The sequence below is a fragment of the Zootoca vivipara genome, chromosome 5, assembly GCF_963506605.1.
Source record: "Zootoca vivipara chromosome 5, rZooViv1.1, whole genome shotgun sequence".
NCBI classification, from domain to species: Eukaryota; Metazoa; Chordata; class Lepidosauria; order Squamata; family Lacertidae; genus Zootoca; species Zootoca vivipara.
Window position 1 is genome coordinate 49279518 of NC_083280.1, and position 18237 is coordinate 49297754.

The following is an 18237-nucleotide window of genomic DNA, read 5'->3' on the forward strand; positions in this document are numbered from 1 at the left end:
TCATGATCAAGCTCCCAACTTTAAACAGAAAGGGAGAAAAGGAAAGGACTGTACTACAAGGAGAAATGGGGGAGATACCCAGTTTCTCTTAATAAAAATGCCATGCTTATTGCTTATCAAAGGAGTGAATTTGGTGATAACCCACCCTGTGAAATGTCATAGCCTTCTATAATATTACCCAAGAGGATTCCAATCTTAATCTATCATAATTTAGACCTCCACACCCATGTTACGCAGCTGCTTGAGTAGCCTATGCTTTTAAAGTTCTATACTCATTCTCCCACTCAAAATTAGTCAAGATTGAGCAATGAGCTAATTAACTTATGAAACAACTTTAGTGCTATTTTTGAAATTTAGAGAGCTTAGACTATAATCATTTTAGAGATCAATATGCTAGCAAGTAGCGAAATGATGCAAACCTTCTGGTTCAAAGGAAAAGTCAAGTGTTTCTGCAATTTGGGTGCAAAATGCTAGTGATGCAGATATTTATTATTCTAACGTGTAACTTCTCTAATAATATATCTTAATAATACTCGTTCATTCTGCCACTGTGTCATTGGTAGTTATTCAACTGATCCTTAATGAGATACCGGCAGTTAGTCTTATTTTATTTAGCATGTTGCCATAGTAATCAACCACACACATCAAACACCTCTCCCCCAACAGAAAAAAGACAACCTGCATTCAATTCTCCTAAAATTCTCTCCGTTTGAAATAATGAGACCAATGGGTAGGTCTCGTTGACAAGGCTTTCCCCACATTACATGGAGTTTAAATGACATTCAGAACTGATGTATTAACATGACAGATTGCTGGTATATGTTTGTGCATTCGTCACAGCCATTAGTCTTTAAACAAATGTGACACTGGATACATGTAAAAACTTGTGTGTGTGTGTCTGTCTGTGTGTTTGCGTGTTTTCCCCATTAATGACTCTTCTCTTGCACCCAAGATGTTGTGTTTGACTTGGTTACCAAATCTTGTAGTCCCAGGCATGCATATGTATGAAGGCACTTGTCTTCCAGTGGTTTGGGTCAGATAAAGCCTTACCCACAAATGGCACTATACACATTATGGAAGCAGCAAAAGCCCCGAAGCTTTGTGTCACATTCTCCAAGTCTACCAACTTCTTGTCGGCAGACAAAGTCAACCCAAAATGTTCTACAGTACAACAAATCCCAGAATGAATTCTAGTAGTTTTTGCCGATTACAATGAGGTAGAAAAGTGCTGCTCAGCTCCAAAATAGAATCTCTCTTCTGCTTTGTCTCCTTAAATACCTAAAAGGGAAATGCAAAAGTGTGTTTCATCACTAACACCTTCCAGCAGCAAAGTTCACACCAAAGCTGTTCAGCAAAATTGTCCCTCCTACGACCATGTTATCTTGGGCTGCTTTTCCCATTCAGAAAAGTAATCCACTGCTGCAACAACAAAGTCTGCTGCCTAGCAGCTGACAGATATCAGCTGCAACAACTTTCCTGATCTGCAAGGCTATAAACATACGTAACAGCTCTTGCAAGTGATTCTCACAAATGAAAAAGCCCTCACATAGTCCAGAGTGGCCCAGTCATTAAGACTTTCAGGACTGATTCACATCCTTCTCAGAACCCCTTCGCAGGTGGATAGTAGGCTGGTACACGCCTCTAACATTGCATGTCACACTGGCCAGGGACATGTGGGGACACCAATCTAGAACATGACACATTCTTGCCACCACCATGACCCACACACACTTTTTGTGGGGTGGAGAGAGGATTGCAGGGGATGGATTTATGCAGGACTGTGATAAGTCATATAATTACATCCTCAAATGACATACTTTACTCTTGTGCTGATATTAGAAAGTAGCTGCTCAGGTTGTTGTTTTTTTAATTAATGTAGCAAGGTGTGTAGCAGGCAAGAGTACTCTTCCTGAGGCAGACACAGTGGCTATCACCAGACATCTAGATAGAATATCACTGGAGGATGTTATGGTATTTGGGTACTAGCAACAAGTGGGACATGCAGGAAGAGGCTGCGAAGGTCAAACTTTAATTTTCAAATAGCTCCGTAGCAGCATTTTTCTAAATGATTGATATGATAAAGGAAGAAGAAATCCAATGTTTAAATGGGGATGTGGACATCTGTAGAGATGTGTAGTTTGATTGTTGTAGGACTTGGTTATAGATATTTAAAAACTCAAATAAAATATTTAATGAAAAAATAAAATATTACAGGGGTTTTCTTTTTACGTATACCCTTTTGCATAGGGCACAGACTTTCCTCAAGCAAGGAAGTTAGTACTGCTGTTCACGTTGAGTGATGTTTAACACCGTGCACCTTGCTTATATCACAGAGAACATTGGGATAATACAATTTGGATATGATGGGCTAATCTCTTGAGCCTTAGTGCAGCCCTTTAGCCTAGATAAAGGTTAAATTACGATTTCACATCACATTATCCATTTAAGGACAAAGGTTACAACCCTCAATACACTTATTGAAGGAAGTCTCATTAACAGGAATACGTAAGTTTAGTTGTGCTGTAAGGCACCTGAAGCTAACAAAACACTTACCCCCATGTCCTTAAAGACTTTCACTGCGTTTTTTGCAAGGCAATAGGTGGCACTCTCAGCTGTAAACATGGAAAGGCAGGCAGATAAACACAGATCAGGCTGAATACAGGAAACTTTGATAAGAATATGTTGAAAGACAAGGAAGGCTGCTTCACAGAAAGCAGCTGATTGACATACCATATACTGCAACGTTCTTTTCTGTTCGTGTTATTAAGTATCTGTGTAATTTTTGGAGATATTCCGATTCCCTGACAGGACCGCTGAAGTTATGTATGAAGATGGCAGCAGAACTGTAGGCTTCCAGTAATGGTCCCAGAAGCTTCTGAAGGAAGGTGATATACTGCTGGTGCTCCTGAGACTGGCTCACCTGTGCAAAGTAAGAAAGGAAAGGAAAAATAAATGTCACTCAAGCAACCAACATCCAGTCCCGTCTCTCGCACTAGCCCAGGCAGGAGGCGGCAAGAAAAGCAATGGCTTTGTGCTGCAGCCAAGAGGCCTGGATTAGGCCTGCGATAACAGCTGAGCCTGCTCAAGAGCCAGCAGGTCTTTGCCAGCCCTGCTCTGTTTCAGGGTTTTCCAGTGGTAGCTTCTGCCTGCACTGGGGCATTTCTTGTAGGTGGGGCTTCCTTGCCAGTAGAGTTGGGAGGAGGGACACCTTGAGTTCATCCAAACCCCCTCCACAGCAGGGCAGGTCATAGAGGTTTGGATTGCTCTGCCCCATTTCTGATACCATTATTACTGAAGCATTATGCAATATTGCAGCAAAGCGGTAACGGATCTATTTCCCATTCCATATCCAATATAGCAAGGGGTGCACATTATCTATATACATATTAGTGAACTAATGTGCTCGATTATGGTGGCTATGTAACAACAATAAAGCAATGAGAAAGAAGACGGAGAGATGGTTAGAGGAACCCAAAAGGCTTGCAGAAGTAGGGAAAATCCCAAGAGGCCAAAAAGCTCAACAAGGCTCTAGAACAGGCATCCCCAAACTGTGGCCCTCCAGATGTTTTGGACTACAATTCCCATCTTCCCTGACCACTGGTCCTGTTAGCTAGGGATCATGGGAGTTGTAGGCCAAAACATCTGGAGGGCCGCAGTTTGGGGATTCCTGCTCTAGAACAACCAAATGAGGGTTGAGCATGCTCTGATGATGGACTGCAGACCACAGAAACAGGTGGCGTAATAAATCCCCTAGGTCCTTTTCAAAACCTGAGTTTCAAACTCCCTCATTCATTCTGTGCAGCGCAGCTATGAATATGAAGCACTAAGAACAGTATGTGCTCTTACGGCTTATGCAGTACCTTCAAGTAGCAATCTCGTTGTTCTTCGCCAAAGTCACTGTCTTCATCCTCCCCGTCACTCCTCCAAGATAATGGCTCTGGGAGTTTCTTTTCCCAGTGCTGCTCTGCAAGGCTAGGACTAATATCCTCCTGCTCATCCTGCTTAATAAAGGAACGCAAAGCAGTAAACATCAGGCACCTACTAAAACTACTGCATTTTAACCATTTTTTTTCACTTTGATGGCCCTGGAGCAGCTACTGTGTGGATTTTTAGAGCCCATACCGTGGCAAAGGAGCAAAGGGAAGGCAAGCCTTTATTTCCCCTATAAAGCGATCTCCATTTCCAAAAAAGGTGCCCAAGACGACAGTCTTCAAATTAATTCCCTTAACAATAGTTTTCACAAAAGCAAGTCCACACAACTTGTAGAATTACAGCTCCCAGAGACTTCTGTATCAGACCCCAAGGAACTCTGGATACTTTAACCACTGAGTAAGCACTAAAATACTATAAGCAAAGATGTTCATAATATTGCCTGTGGGAGGAAGCAATTCTCGTTTTCCTGCAACAAGCAATGGCAGTGCCGCTTCAAAGGGCATTTAGGAGCCCTCAGACTGTAGAAGAGAGAGCTCTCCTCTTGTTGCTTCTACCGGTTTTAGCTAAACTGCTTACTTGGTTTTTCTAGTTTGCTAAATTTAGCTATTACATTGTTAGCTGCCTTTGAAGGACCTTTTTGGCAGAAAAATATTAATCATTTAGTAAAGAGGAACAATAACACAAACATATAGAATGCATGAGCCCAAAGACCTGATATAAATTGTCATTTTCATGAATGTACGTTCAGACTTGTACCACACACACACACACACACACACACACACACACACACACACACACACACCTAAATGAATCTACCAGTAAGTTGATCTCAGAGTTAATTTTCTATTGTTTACATTGGCAAAATAAATAAATAAAAGTAAATCACACTGAAATGGCCATTTTCACATAAGAGAAACACAGGCAAGCATGAGTTGTATTCAATACAGTGGTACCTCGGTTGTCGAAAGACTGTTCGACATTCGAAAAGCGTTAGAAAAACGGAATTACTTCTGGGTTTTCAGCATTCGAAAACCGAAATGTTCGGTTTCCGAGACACTCGAAAACTGAGGCACCACTGTCCTTTCTGTATGCCAGTGGAACAGAGTTCAGTTTGCACCATGGGATTTAATCTTCCCCTCTCTTGCATACTCTCAGAATTCACTGCAGGGAATAGGGAGTACTCTCGAGCAGATTTTAGAGGTGTACATGAGGCAAGGGAAAGTATAATCCTTTTTTTTTTCCTTCATTCGTCCGGTTTATTAAAGAAAAGACAATTGAACACATTTATAAAATGAACAAGTTGCCCTCATATTTGAGAAGTCAAGACACCGGGAAGGTATAATTCTGTTGTGCAACTGGAAGTCTGTTCCATTCATACAACACTGGATTATTACGATTAAAATCAGCCTCTTTTTTAATGGAGCAAAATGCAATCACCTCTTCAAAATCTAAACAGCCACTTCCCCATGTGCTATCTTTGGGAGGTTTTAAGATATACTGTAGCACATTAAGGTACATTGTTTGGTGTTAGAAACAGTATACACAGCAAACCTCAATTATCTTATAGCACTTTTAAAAGCCCAAAAGTAAATATCTCGTAGTATAACAAGTTCACTAATCACAACAAAAGAGAATATTGTTTTATAAGACTGTTCCCCACTAATCATAACAAATAACAGAACAAAAATATATTGTAACACTTCCCCCATTTTTTTCAAGATTTCCCACCACAGATACAGACACACAAACGTAGATAGTAAAACAGAAAGGGGAAAAAACTATGAACCAATACCAAAGGGAACAGTGCCTTCTAGAGGGCCAAATTGTAAATGTTTTCATCAATGGCTTGTAATGAAAATTAACAAAGCTGCCACAATGAAAAAATATGAACATTCTATAATAAGGCAATGCCACATAATAAGAGGAAAAGAATCAGTGTGAAACTTAAATGAAGTGAATCAGGCAAATGATTTGATAGGATTCTGACCCAAACCAAAAGGTAACAAGACACATTTCACAATTTTCTTGGGGGTGGGGTGGGGGAACCCACTAACAATGTGACCCTATGCACATCTGCTCAGAAAGAGGTCCCATTACATACAAGGAGGCTTACTCTCCAGGATCAAGAACTGCAATCTAGTGTCATTGCTGACATATGCCAAGGTTGAGAAGAACTTATTCTAATAATAGGATTAATGATTTTGAGTTTTGCTTTTGAAAAATAGTGAGAACAATTACTACTTCTTCACCAAAAAGTTCCAAATTGAGATGGTGGGAGGTGGGCTATAGATTGTAATAAATGATGATGATGATGATGTTACATGTTTGCACTGTATTATATTGGTTTAAAAGCTTATTTCCCGCCCCCCTCAAATCCTGATTAAGATCTGAAATTGAAGATTCACCCACCCCACCGAAGGATTGGAAAATTCATTTGACTTCCCCACTAGATTTCATTAATGTCTGCCTGGTTCATGAACTAAAAATAAATTTAAGTTAAAAAGCACCCTGTGCATACATGGGTGTGCAGAACCTCCCCCCTTTTGTATTCCAAGTTGAAGAATCAATAAATACCCAGGAAGATGTGAAATTAGGATCTGTTTAACTGTGGCCTTGGTCCAGCAAGCTGCTTAGGATGCTAAAATTCAGTGTGCAGGAACACTAGGCTGCCTCCTTCTGTGTTATCAAGTCCTCAGAGGCAAGAGGCAGGATATTAACTATTGGAATAAAGCGAACCATCAGCAACTTACCTCCGCTACCAAAAGAATGCCATACTGTATGAACTGTTCAATTGCTTCATGACACACTTGGCATAACAGCTGGCAGGGCTAAGGAAAACAAATCAGGTTAATTATTCATAGAAACTCATCCACTCTATCTTCCCCCTCCCTGCCCCTGGCATTAAATGCAGTGTTCCAAATTGCCCCTTGCTTGCCTGTGGACAGCAGGACTTGCCCCTGGGTGACCCTTCTACTTCTAGAAGAGTTCTCTCTCCCATTTTTACCCCAAGCTCTCCAAGTACCCCAAATAATTAAGAGGTGAGGGGGCTGGGGGGAGGCGGGAGTTGTGAATATTTTTACAAGGACTGTCTTGCTTTTATATTTTCTCTGGCATTTTCCTATTTCATGGAATCAAAGCCACAACAACAATAAAATGCTGCTATGATATCCATTCTAACCCAAACACAGTCTTTATTCTCAAGTCCTCATTCCCTGCCACTTTTTACCCCCAAACAGGTATAATGTTCATCAAGTAGACGAGTTCATGGTTAATGCAATCTCCTATTTTTCCATACTGCACTTCCCAGTTTCTTCTATTCAGCTTAACATTTCACATATATACTCAGGGCTTCCCCCCCGGGGGGTAGGGGGTACTCAAGGGTACATAGTACCGGCACCCCTTTTAGTTGTTGTTAAAAAGTGTATGGTGAGTACCGGCACCTATCTTTCTAGAAAAAAAGCAATGTACAGTGGTACCTCTACTTACGAATTTAATGCGTTCTGAACGCACATTCGTAAGTCGAAAAAAATTGTAAGTAGAATCCCATAGGAATGCATTGGGAGAAAAAATTTGTAAGTCGAAGCAACCCTACCTAAAAATTCGTAAGTAGAAAAAATCCTATCTAAACCGCATCCAAGATGGCGGACGGAGCTCTATTCGTAAGTAGAAACATTCATAAGTAGAGGTACCATTGTATATATTCCACCATATGCAGCTGTTTTCAGAATTCTGCTTGCCTCCTTGTGCAACACGTGTCAAACTATCTTTGTTTACTACAAGGAGCATTAGATTTTTCCTGCTTTCATTTTCCCTTTCAGGTTTTCAAAGAGTTTTAAGAATTCAGATATACCTCTAATTGCCACTGAACACCTTAACACAGTATGAACGGTATGTGGCACTTGGTTTCTGACACACACACACACACACTCCTACACCCCAAACCTACCAGTGCAATAGTGCCTTCATTGGAAAGCAAGTAACACAGGCTGGCAGCTTTTCGGACCAGTTGTTCCTGACTGATCATGTTTGGTGGGATTCCGTTGATGCCATTTTTATGCCTTTTATTCTGTATAGCATGGAGACTACAAGCTGAAGGGAAAAGAAAAAACAAATCAACTCAAAATCGGCTTCAAACAATTAGTAAAATGGTAATTTTTAAATAAACAAAACAAAACAATTCTTGCAAAGTAAGATCAAAATACAATAGATTTTGAAATTAGGACAATGTGCAGACGAGGGAAGGAAACTAGGAAGAAAATGGCTATTCATGCCTTTAAAATTATTCATTGCCTTGAGAAGACACTACACTGCCTTTCAAATGACAGATAGATTAATAATCCTTGCAGCAGCAATCACTACAAGTATATGAAATGTTGGTATTGCTCTATCAAGTGCAGAACTCATAATTTCTTAGTTTGGCTTTGGAACATACCAACAATGGCCTCTTTGAAGAAGACATGCAGTACCCCGTTGCTGTAGAAGTTGAGTTCAAAGACAGTAGGAATGGATGTGCTGGGCGTGATGAAGAACTCGTTGTTTCGGCTGGTGTTTGTGATAGTTATACAGTTCCCCAGCAAATGGATGGCATGCATGACAACATCTTCAGAATTTCCTGAAAATCCCAAGTCATAGTCCCGAGCCAGAACCTCCTCCTTCATGGAAAAAAAATCTTCAACCAGCTTGGAAAGATCAATTCCCTGCAGAAAATCAACCAAAAGATCCAAGATCTTTTTATAAAATACCTTTTAAGAATATGGAAAACTCCATTATCTATACCTCAAGTTTTCAAAATCCATGTATTTGAATTACTAATTGGCTCCAACCTTCCAGGATTGGGTTTCCCCAACCTTTTATGGATTTGGGAGCACATTTCAAATTTTGAGAGTGTGCCGGGGGATCCAGTCACAAAATAGTTGCTAGTGGGGGGTTGTGGCACCACACAAAATGCTTCCCATAGAAGGGCAGGTGTAACACATAGTTAGAAACACAATCTTCCCAGAGAACCTTATGCTTACCATCGGAAGTCAGCTGTGCTCCCGATTGTGGAGATCACACAATATTGATTTTGTGCTTGCACACACACACACACACACACACACACACTTTTCCTGTGTAATAGCAGCAGGGAGCATTCCTCAGTGCCAGGAAAAATATACACAAAATGGCAACACCACACTCACTCTCATTTTACAGAAATCTCTAAGGAGACACCTACTCTATAACTTTCTTTCAGGGAGGGCTGGAGTCTGGCACATCTGCCCAGAGGCACCAGTGACAGCCTTTATGAATGACAAGGTATCAGTGAGCCCTGGTCTAGACACTTTGAGGTGTTTCCAAACCTTTTTCAGGCTGGGCTATTCTATACTACTGTAGCATATCCTTATCATAAATATAAATAAAAGGTCAAAATAGTTCTCAGCTCAACATTATGTATGAACTGGACTCAATTCTAGTACATACTTCATGTCTGCATTTTTTTTTCTGGTCACCTCTTTACTACAAGAAACTACAGTCACACCCAGTCTGTGTCACCATGTTAAAGAAACCTTTAAGGCTCCATAGAGTAGGAATGGGGAACATTTGGCCTAGTGATGATTGGAGCTGTAGCGCAGCAACATCTGGCAGGCCAAAGGTTCTTCACACCTGGCTTAAAGTAATTTCCAAGAAACACTGCAGCAACGATGCTTAATGAAGAAGTTACAGATAGATTCCACAGCACCAATGATACACCTTCTGAAATGCTTAAGAACCACTGCCCTGAACCAATATGGTGTGTTCCACCCCGGTCATAAGCAACTCATCATTTTTGTAATGGCCTCCACAGAAGTAACATTCACTTGTTAGCCTTAAATATCCGAGCCATTGTTACAAATGCCAGCAAGCTGACCTTTTGCGTAATCTTAAACTATTCAAATAGCATTTTCTCCTATGAGAATTGCTCCTTTCCATTGGGTCACCAAAACACACAGTTATTGCCCCTGAATATGCATTGCATTCTCCTTCACAATGTCTAAGGGAAAGGTAGGATGAGCAGATTACATGTTATACTATGCAAGACGGGGTAAGAAGTGAAAGAAATCAGAGTAGCACAAAATTTAACATTAGGGTGGCGCTGTGGTCTAAACCACTGAGCCTAGGGCCTGCCAATCGGAAAGTCGGCGGTTCGAATCCCTGCAACGGGGTGAGCACCCGTTGCTTGGTCCTGTCAACATAGAACTTCAAAAGCACATCAAAGTGCAAGTAGATTACTGTTCTGGCAGGAAGGTAAACGGCATTTCCGTGCGCTGCTCTGGTTTCGCCAGAAACGGCTTCGTCATGTTGGCCACATGACCCAGAAAAATGTCTGCGGGCAAACATTGGCTTCCTCGTCTTGTAAAGCGAGATGAGTACCGCAACCCCAGAGTCGTTCGCGACTGGACTTAACTTTCAGGGGTCCTTTACCTTTACCTTTTTACAGGATACTTAAGCTCTGAGGGCTAAAGTTGTGGATTGGGGCAGGATGCACTTGAAAGCCCCTCCGTCATTGCATGTTTCTTGAAAAGGTCTACAGGGGGGTTCTAAACAAATTCTGTGGAAGACTTAGAAACTTCAGGTTTAGAAACCCCCTGCAGACCTTTGCACTAAATGCACGAGGATCTAGAAAGGAACCTTTGCACATAGTGCTGCTGACATAATGCTGGCATCTAGGAACTACTAACAAGTTTGATCTTCATGAGATGACTATGACCAATTCAGAACATTCAAACAACAACAACAACAGAATGGGATTCCACAGCCTAACTAAATGGCCAGTTTGCATGGGACTCGGGTGAACGTTTTGACACCTCCAACCCTAGAGGTGAGCAGGGTACAGCGTGGATTATAAGGATACAGGATATGCTAAGCATCCCTGACATTTAAAAGCTGTAGTCAAGAGAGATGTTCAGATATGCAGAAGCACAGCAGCCTTACCTGCCTGTGTCGGTAGAGCAGCAAACAGGCAACAATGTGTGTTGACATCACAGCACATGACTTGTTAGCAGCTAAAAGCAAACAAAACAAAATAAAGCTATACAGGCACTTTTGTCATGCAACTGAAGTGCGCTGAAGGCAACCTGGAACAAAATGAACCACGAACAGCAAAAAATTGTGATTTTATATCGAAAGACTTCACATGTTCGACAGCGCAGTGCACGAGACTGGTCAGAAAGAAAGCCAACTGAACGTCAACTGTGACTTAAATGTTTCAAAGCTAGGAGCAGGCAGCATTTTCTTTGTCAAGGGCTGCATTCCCTCAGAGCTAATCTGCTGGAGGTGGGCAGGGCCAGAAGAGATGGGACCACTCCACTCTCCCTAATACTCTATGCCCCCCACTCTTCTGGTGGGGTGCCAAAAAAGGGGCCTATTGCTCTTGCCAGGCCTGAACCGATTACTTGCAGAGGGCTTTTCTCAATTCCTCTTCCTCTAGTTCTTTTTTCAACTCCACCCCACACTCCATTTCTCCCCTTCTTACCAAATGAAATTAGGCAAAGGGCTATGTCACAGGCTCCCCAACCCTGCTATATACAATTGGCTCCACTGACAGCTCCTTTCCGCACTGATATAAACTTCACTGTGGACATTTGTATAATTTACTTTTTCCAGCACTGATAGACATCAGGCAGAACCAATGTGTTTGGTTTTTTAAACAATCCTATACCCACTTACCTGGCAGTGAGCCCCACTTAATTGAATGGATCTGCAACAGGGTTGCAATGCACACATGAACTCAATTTCTTTTCTTTTTTAAAGGTATCTGAAGTAGATAATTATCTTCAGGGTTACTCTAGTTACCCATTACCCATTCACAAGTAATTCAGATGTGGTGTTCCCACAACATCTGGGTTGCTTCCTATAGTGAAGTATTGCAGGTGCAAAGTAAACCACCATAGCAAAAGGAGGTCACTATTTGCCTCAGGACTAGCAGATGAAATAGAAGCCTGACCAAAAGGGCCATTCAAAATAAGACCCTTCAAAAAGGAGAAAAAGATAAAATGTAAATTGTTTTTGAGGATAACAAGTGCACAGGGTACTGAAAGAGGAATGCCCTGCCATATATAAAAACATAATGGAAGCAGAGAGTCATATCTGAACTTTAACAGCTACTTACTGAACATTACGTGCTCTGCCAAGTTAGCGATTAACTGTCTTCTCAATGGTTCACAGGATAAATCCCTGGAATCAGGAAGTGCACCTCCTGTACCTTCTTCTACCACATAATTAGGTCTAAAGAAAGTAAACATACAAAGATGATTTATGTTTACAGTTATAAGTATTACATCTCGTAGGCTCAAAGCACAAAATCATTTCAGTAATGACGTCTTGTGTCTTTGAGTGTAGGCTACAATTCCTCATACTATTTGACTGCTAAAGATCATGTTTGTAAGATGCTTAGAAGGGAGACACCTGTAAAACTACCTGAAAGCTGCTTTAGGCTCCAAGAAGCATTAACAGGTAAAAACAAGCCACAGGATATGTCCACTACTGTCTGCCACTAGTGCTCTCCCAGTTCTCACACACACACATACAGGTGAATCTTTCGACAACTACTCGCATCTTTAAGCCGTTGCATGTTAGCCTAGAGACATTCTAGACTCTTACAGCAGCTCCAAGATTGTATCACAACTCAAAGGCATCATGATGCAACATTAAGGGTGGGATGACAGCTACGCACCAAAATTTATTTATACACATCTTTTCTCTCATATCAGCAAGTCTGCACAAGCTTGTCGTCTTTTAATACACGAGTGTATTTTTGCAACAGGTGCTGCAAAAAATCAAGAAAGAAGCTTTCAGTCCATCAACTTTGCCTATTATAATCCAGTACCTAACAGGCATGAATTACTGAAGATTAATGACTTGGAATTGCTTCCAACAAAATCATCTCCTTAGTGCAAAGGCTTCTCCTCTTGTGCAACTGGACTTCTTCTCCCTTTCCTCTCAGGCTCCCCAAACTGCTCTGGAGGATTGGACGAATCCCCAGTACAGATTTTGGACAGCATGCGGGACAGGCACTCAAGTTGCACAAGCTGAAGTCCAGTCACTAACAGGCCAACTTTGTTGGCTAAAACCCAAGTCTGCAATCCTATGCCCACTTATCTGAGGAAAAGCCCGATTGAACTCCACAGGACTTACTTCTAAGTAGAAATTCTAGGATTAACACTACAAGGAGCATTCCAGTGGTGGTGGGAGATTCCACATCCCAAACCCTGCTGACTAGCTAAGGCCAAAGCAGGCAATGATGGAGGCTTTCTATGCCTTTTTTTCATTTTTAAAAAACATCCCTTCCATTGACTCTTAAGGGAGGGAAATTACTACACTAGCTCCAGTGTTGAGTGTAGGAGGAGAAGAAACCTCTTTCAACAGAACAGTGCACAGAAATGACTAAGGAGCTTTACAACATCAACTCTTGGCGTTCCTTTAAGTAGGGAAAAGGAAAGGAAGCTGGTTTGGCTCAGCTGCTGCTGAGATTTACCAAAGAGCTCTGAGATCTCCTGCTCTGTTTGTGCAGGCAGGCAATGGCAAAGCAACACACTGATGACAGTACTAGTTCTCACAGAGGCACTCAAGAAAGTGGGTGGGCTGGGAAGAAACTTCTTTAATGAAACAAGCTATTGTTTGATTGCCTGTGGGACAACTTGTGGTTTCTTTGCAGTAAGCCTTAGCATTTGCTAAGCCAGGCTTAGCATGACATGTGAACCAGGCCACTACGATCTTGTGATAATATCTGTTTAAATTCAACCTGCTACAGTTCAACAAAGCCTACAAGAGAACATTTCAAAGACTTATAATCATTGGCTGATATAATTATTATTATTATTATTTTATACCCCGCCCATCTGGCTGGGTTTCCCCAGCCACTCTGGGCACCTTCCAACAGAAGTATTAAAATACAATAATTTATTAAACATTAAAAAGCCTCCCTAAACAGGGGGGGGGGGAGTTTATAAAATATAAACTTGTTCAGTACTGCTCAAACTCCGCAGCTCAGTCCTACCTTGAGGGGAGTACAGCTGGCAAGAGAGTTTGCTCCAAAGAAAGAGGGATAGGCATAGGCATAGGCTTCTGGCTTTGGCCATCCAAATATTCCTGCAAATACACAACGTTATTCATGTATTTCTCCCAGAAAAATGTAGCATTCGAAGAGCCATCTGACTCACCACTGAAAGTAGCTTTGGAAAGTAGGATAAAGAAAACATATTTGAGATTTCAAGGAAACAGATGCTGAAGCTGCAACATTTCTGTAATATACTTTGGCCCTCTGTGATGTCCTTAGCATTAACTAATCAATGCTATTCTGCTGTAAGCAGCAAGCAGAATTGAGATTGACGTTTACGCACTTTGAGGGATATAACAACTTTTGGGTATACATGCTTCCCTATGTTCTATCTACGTTAATAAGCACAAGTAGCCGATGGGACAATTCACCCGAGCATAGCTGTCAAGTTCTCCCTTTTTTTAAAGGGAAATTCCCTTATGCTGAATAGGCTTCCTCGCGAGAAAAGGGAAAACTTGACGGCTATGCAACCGAGTGCACCATTTTTGAAAAAAACCCGAACTCTTTAAAAAATCATTGTCATTAGCACTAAAGCATTTAAGTACAATCACGAGGTGTTTTTTTAAAATAAAATAAAATAAAAACTCATTAAAGTCTAAATATTATAGGAAGTGTTTGGGAGTAAATCTGTAGGTGGCAAGGAAGAGGAGGAGGAGGATGCTAAAATGACAGCCGAAAGACAAGCTATTTTAAAAAAAAAAATCTTTAAAATTAGTGGTCTTTAATTTGAATAATATTGCATGAATATTCTAAACTGTATGAGTAGCCCCGAGGCATTGTTGTGCTGATTAAAAGGTTGATTAGAAACAACATGGTGATAGGATGAAGAACAACAACCTGGTAATAAAAGGACTCCCACTGGAACGATAGTAGTCAAGATGCTCCAAATGATCATTATGTTTGTATTAAGTCACTGCACACACCAGAATCACACTTCTTTGAAAAGATGGAAGGGAAGTGCTACGGTGATCCACACCTGTGGTAACAGAACTACAGTTCTGTTCTCTCTTAGTGGTTCTCTCACTATGTATGCAAGCACAGTTTCTAACAACCAAAATGCCTCTATTATTGCTGCCTTTACTAAATAGCTTATTTAGATTTGTTCGCACAACACTGCACGTACTGAAGATACACATTCAAGGCCATATAATCTTACTCCAGATAAGGCTCCATAGCTTCATCCAAGTCTTGGGCATTTGAAGTATTGGTGAAAACACTGTCAAATATTTCTAAAGCATTAACCTTTATTGGAGAGTTTGCACACTTTAAACATCAACAGCTTTGATATACATCCTAGTTTAATTTCACAATGATGATTAACTTTTAAAGACGTTAAGCAGTTTCAGAAGTTAAATAGTTTCCAGATCCGAGTCCAATCTGCCACAGGATCTTTGCAGAGCTGACGGGGCAAAGGGGCATTTCCTGGTTCCTGCAGCAAGCTAGACTGAGTTGTGAGCTGCCCAAGGCAAAGAGGTTTGCCACTAATGACTGCTAAAGTTCCCATTTCTGATCAGAGAAGCCTGTAGTTACAGCTGGTGGTTAGCTGGGAAAGCTTTGTCCTCAATCACTGCAATACAAGGGGGAACACAGCCCTCAGTCCTGTCCCTGCTAGCAAATGACACTACAAATAGCGAAGCCACCCAGACTGTGGCATCTTTGGCTTCATGGAGAATCTGACCACAGTCAAATAATAGGCAGTAAACTAACTGGTTAACTGACAATATTTAACAAGTCAGTCAACTGATGTGCTAGCCATAACCCTTCTGCAAAATTTATTAAACCTACCAAGGATGAAAACAGGGATACAGAATTGGGAGTGGAACATATCTGGAAGTGATCAAAGAAAGAGTTAAGATTTGGGGCCTGCTTGTTGCTTGTTTAGTCGTTTAGTCGTGTCCGACTCTTCGTGACCCCATGGACCATAGCACGCCAGGCTATTTTGGCAGATTTTGGGCCAGGGACAGCTATAAGAAGAGGCTACCGTATAAAAGTTTACAGGTTACACTGAAAGGCAAGCAAACTGCAAAAAGACAAGTAAATCCAAGAAAAGTGGACATGGATATGAAGCAACAGTTACAAAGCATATCACCTGCAGAACTAAGTATTTTCAAACATAATATGATATTGGGCAGTATTTTATGAAGTAGTTCTGCTACTGCAAGGACTTTTGGGCTTTGCATCAGAACTTCCCCTCCCTCTCCTCCCCCCTGTGTCCCTCAGAATCTCTTCTGGGGTTTCAGCCAGTCCTCCAGAACAGATTTGGGGAGGGCACAAGGATGTGCAGGCAGAGGAGAGGGAAGGGAAGCTCTGTTGCATAAGAAAAAACTAGTGGAAGGACTTCATTGGATAACATCCATTATATCCAACTACACACATTTGGATAACATCCATTATATCCAACTACACACATGTTCAAACATACGTACAGCTTGCTGGGTGTGCTGATGAAGCCAATTTTAGGCATGGAGGAGTTGTGATATAATTAAGGCTTTCTAAAGTGCAGAACAAGTTATGAGAACACCTTTATATGAATAAAGAATAGAAAAGAATAAATATATAATAATATTATAGGATATGAGACCTTGCTATCTCAGTGAAATTGACTTATTTATGAACTCATCAAGGAAATAAATCCTGAAGCTACCCCTGTGTAAATGATAGGAGGTACTGGAATTAAAGCAATATGCACTTATTTCAAATTTCTGAACACAGAAGGGGATTATGTTCTACTGGCTTGCTGAATTATGCATACAAAGCTACCTGTCAGGAACACCGCTGCAATAAAACTTAATTAGAAGTGCCCTGCCTATTTCCACCAGCTGAAACAGTGACAAGAAGCAAGGTTTTTCTTAGCTCATACCACATTCCTTGGTGAGCCAACATTTCTCAGGCAGCAAAAGTACATGATGGCCTGACGGGCATCCCACTGATTTCCTTTTACTTAAGAATTCTAATTTGTTTATTATTAGCTCCCTGGAAATCCAGTCCACCGTTATATTTGTACAATTCAACAATGCACACAAAATTGGTATACGGCTGGAAGCGGAGAAGTAAGACCAACGGCTTCTGTGGAATCTCTCTGTTGGAAACTTGCTAAAGACTACAATACTAGATGTGCAGAACTGGTAATAATAGCACCTTTTTGGACATCTTCTTCTGTACTATTAGAGTTGGTACATCTTAAGTGCTGTTATCCTTCAGCTGTAAGTGAATTATATTTTAACTGTAGAATCAAAGATTTATCTCTGCATTCTTCAGCAGCTTTATTGCTATTAAAAACTTCTAACAGTTACACGTATGATGGAATCTGTGGTAGGGGTGTGACAAACACAACCAGTATAAACAACTCAACAGTTTTAGATCCTATGCATGCAATTACAAACCTTTTTAAAAAAACTGCCTGCTATATATCCTGACAAAATTTAAAGTATAAAATTGGACTGATCACGAGTTTCCATTCTGTCCTAGTGACGGAGAGAAATGAGTTCTCCTGTGCTCATAGGTAAGAAGACTTAAGCTCTTCTGAAATCAGGAGGCAAGCAATCATTTCTCTTCCCCACACTGAGACAATTAGCTTCAATCTGTGGGTCGGTAAAACTGCTCCATTGAAGCAACTTTATGGTGAGATACCAAAGCGCAATTAAACAGTATAAGTAAGAAAGGGGTGATGTGGGAAAATACATCCACAGGTAGCTCTGGAAGAAGGAACCAACAAGGCATGCAAGAAAACGGGACAGGTATCGCTGAATGAACTAGGATCCCCAGCTGAACAGACCGCTGGGCCAGGCTGACTAAGACAGAACGGAGGTTCACATGAAGTCCAATTTTTCTTTCTTGCCTAGTGACATATAGTCTTAAGAATATTCTATCACCATAGGTGTAATTCTGCAATAAGAAATTATGTTCATATTATATGAACTTACTTTCAGAGAAAACGGTTGAGCGAAATCTACCCTAACACAGCCGTAATTCTTCCGCAGCATTCGGAAGACTCCTCTGGCCACGCTCCAAAGGCTTTCGTTCTTCTTGGGCTTCCCCTGTGAAACGTTGGGAGAGCAAGGGAGTTCAACAATTGCATCTAAAAGCTACTTAATATTAAATAAGTTCATAAACCCAAACCACCTAAGTATGCTCAGAAATAAATTTGGGCAACAGCTCAAGCATCGTAAAAAGCATTGTGGTCACTTGGGCCATTTCCTCTAAGCCAGACATCTATTTGGATATTT

At 41.0% G+C, this 18237-nt stretch overlaps 1 protein-coding gene across 3 annotated transcripts in view; it reads right to left on the reverse strand.

Moving 5' to 3' along the window:
* Window positions 1-262: 262 nt before the first annotated feature.
* The window catches only part of GPAM (glycerol-3-phosphate acyltransferase, mitochondrial), a 34034-nt gene continuing 16059 nt past the window's right edge, over window positions 263-18237 (reverse strand). Inside the window, exons 11-21 of one of the 3 annotated variants that reach the window (XM_035133273.2) lie at window positions 17935-18048; window positions 13952-14043; window positions 12065-12180; window positions 10888-10958; window positions 8369-8633; window positions 7883-8025; window positions 6687-6764; window positions 3861-3998; window positions 2731-2920; window positions 2554-2612; window positions 263-1278 (exon numbers count right to left, since the gene is read on the reverse strand). In XM_035133273.2, coding sequence (XP_034989164.1) covers window positions 1162-1278; window positions 2554-2612; window positions 2731-2920; window positions 3861-3998; window positions 6687-6764; window positions 7883-8025; window positions 8369-8633; window positions 10888-10958; window positions 12065-12180; window positions 13952-14043; window positions 17935-18048 — 1383 coding nt within the window. In that variant the 3' untranslated portion in view covers window positions 263-1161. Of the gene's footprint in view, window positions 1279-2553; window positions 2613-2730; window positions 2921-3860; window positions 4002-6686; window positions 6765-7882; window positions 8026-8368; window positions 8634-10887; window positions 10959-12064; window positions 12181-13951; window positions 14044-17934; window positions 18049-18237 lie in introns of all 3 variants that reach the window. The other 2 variants (XM_035133272.2, XM_035133275.2) reach the window with 2 other exon arrangements.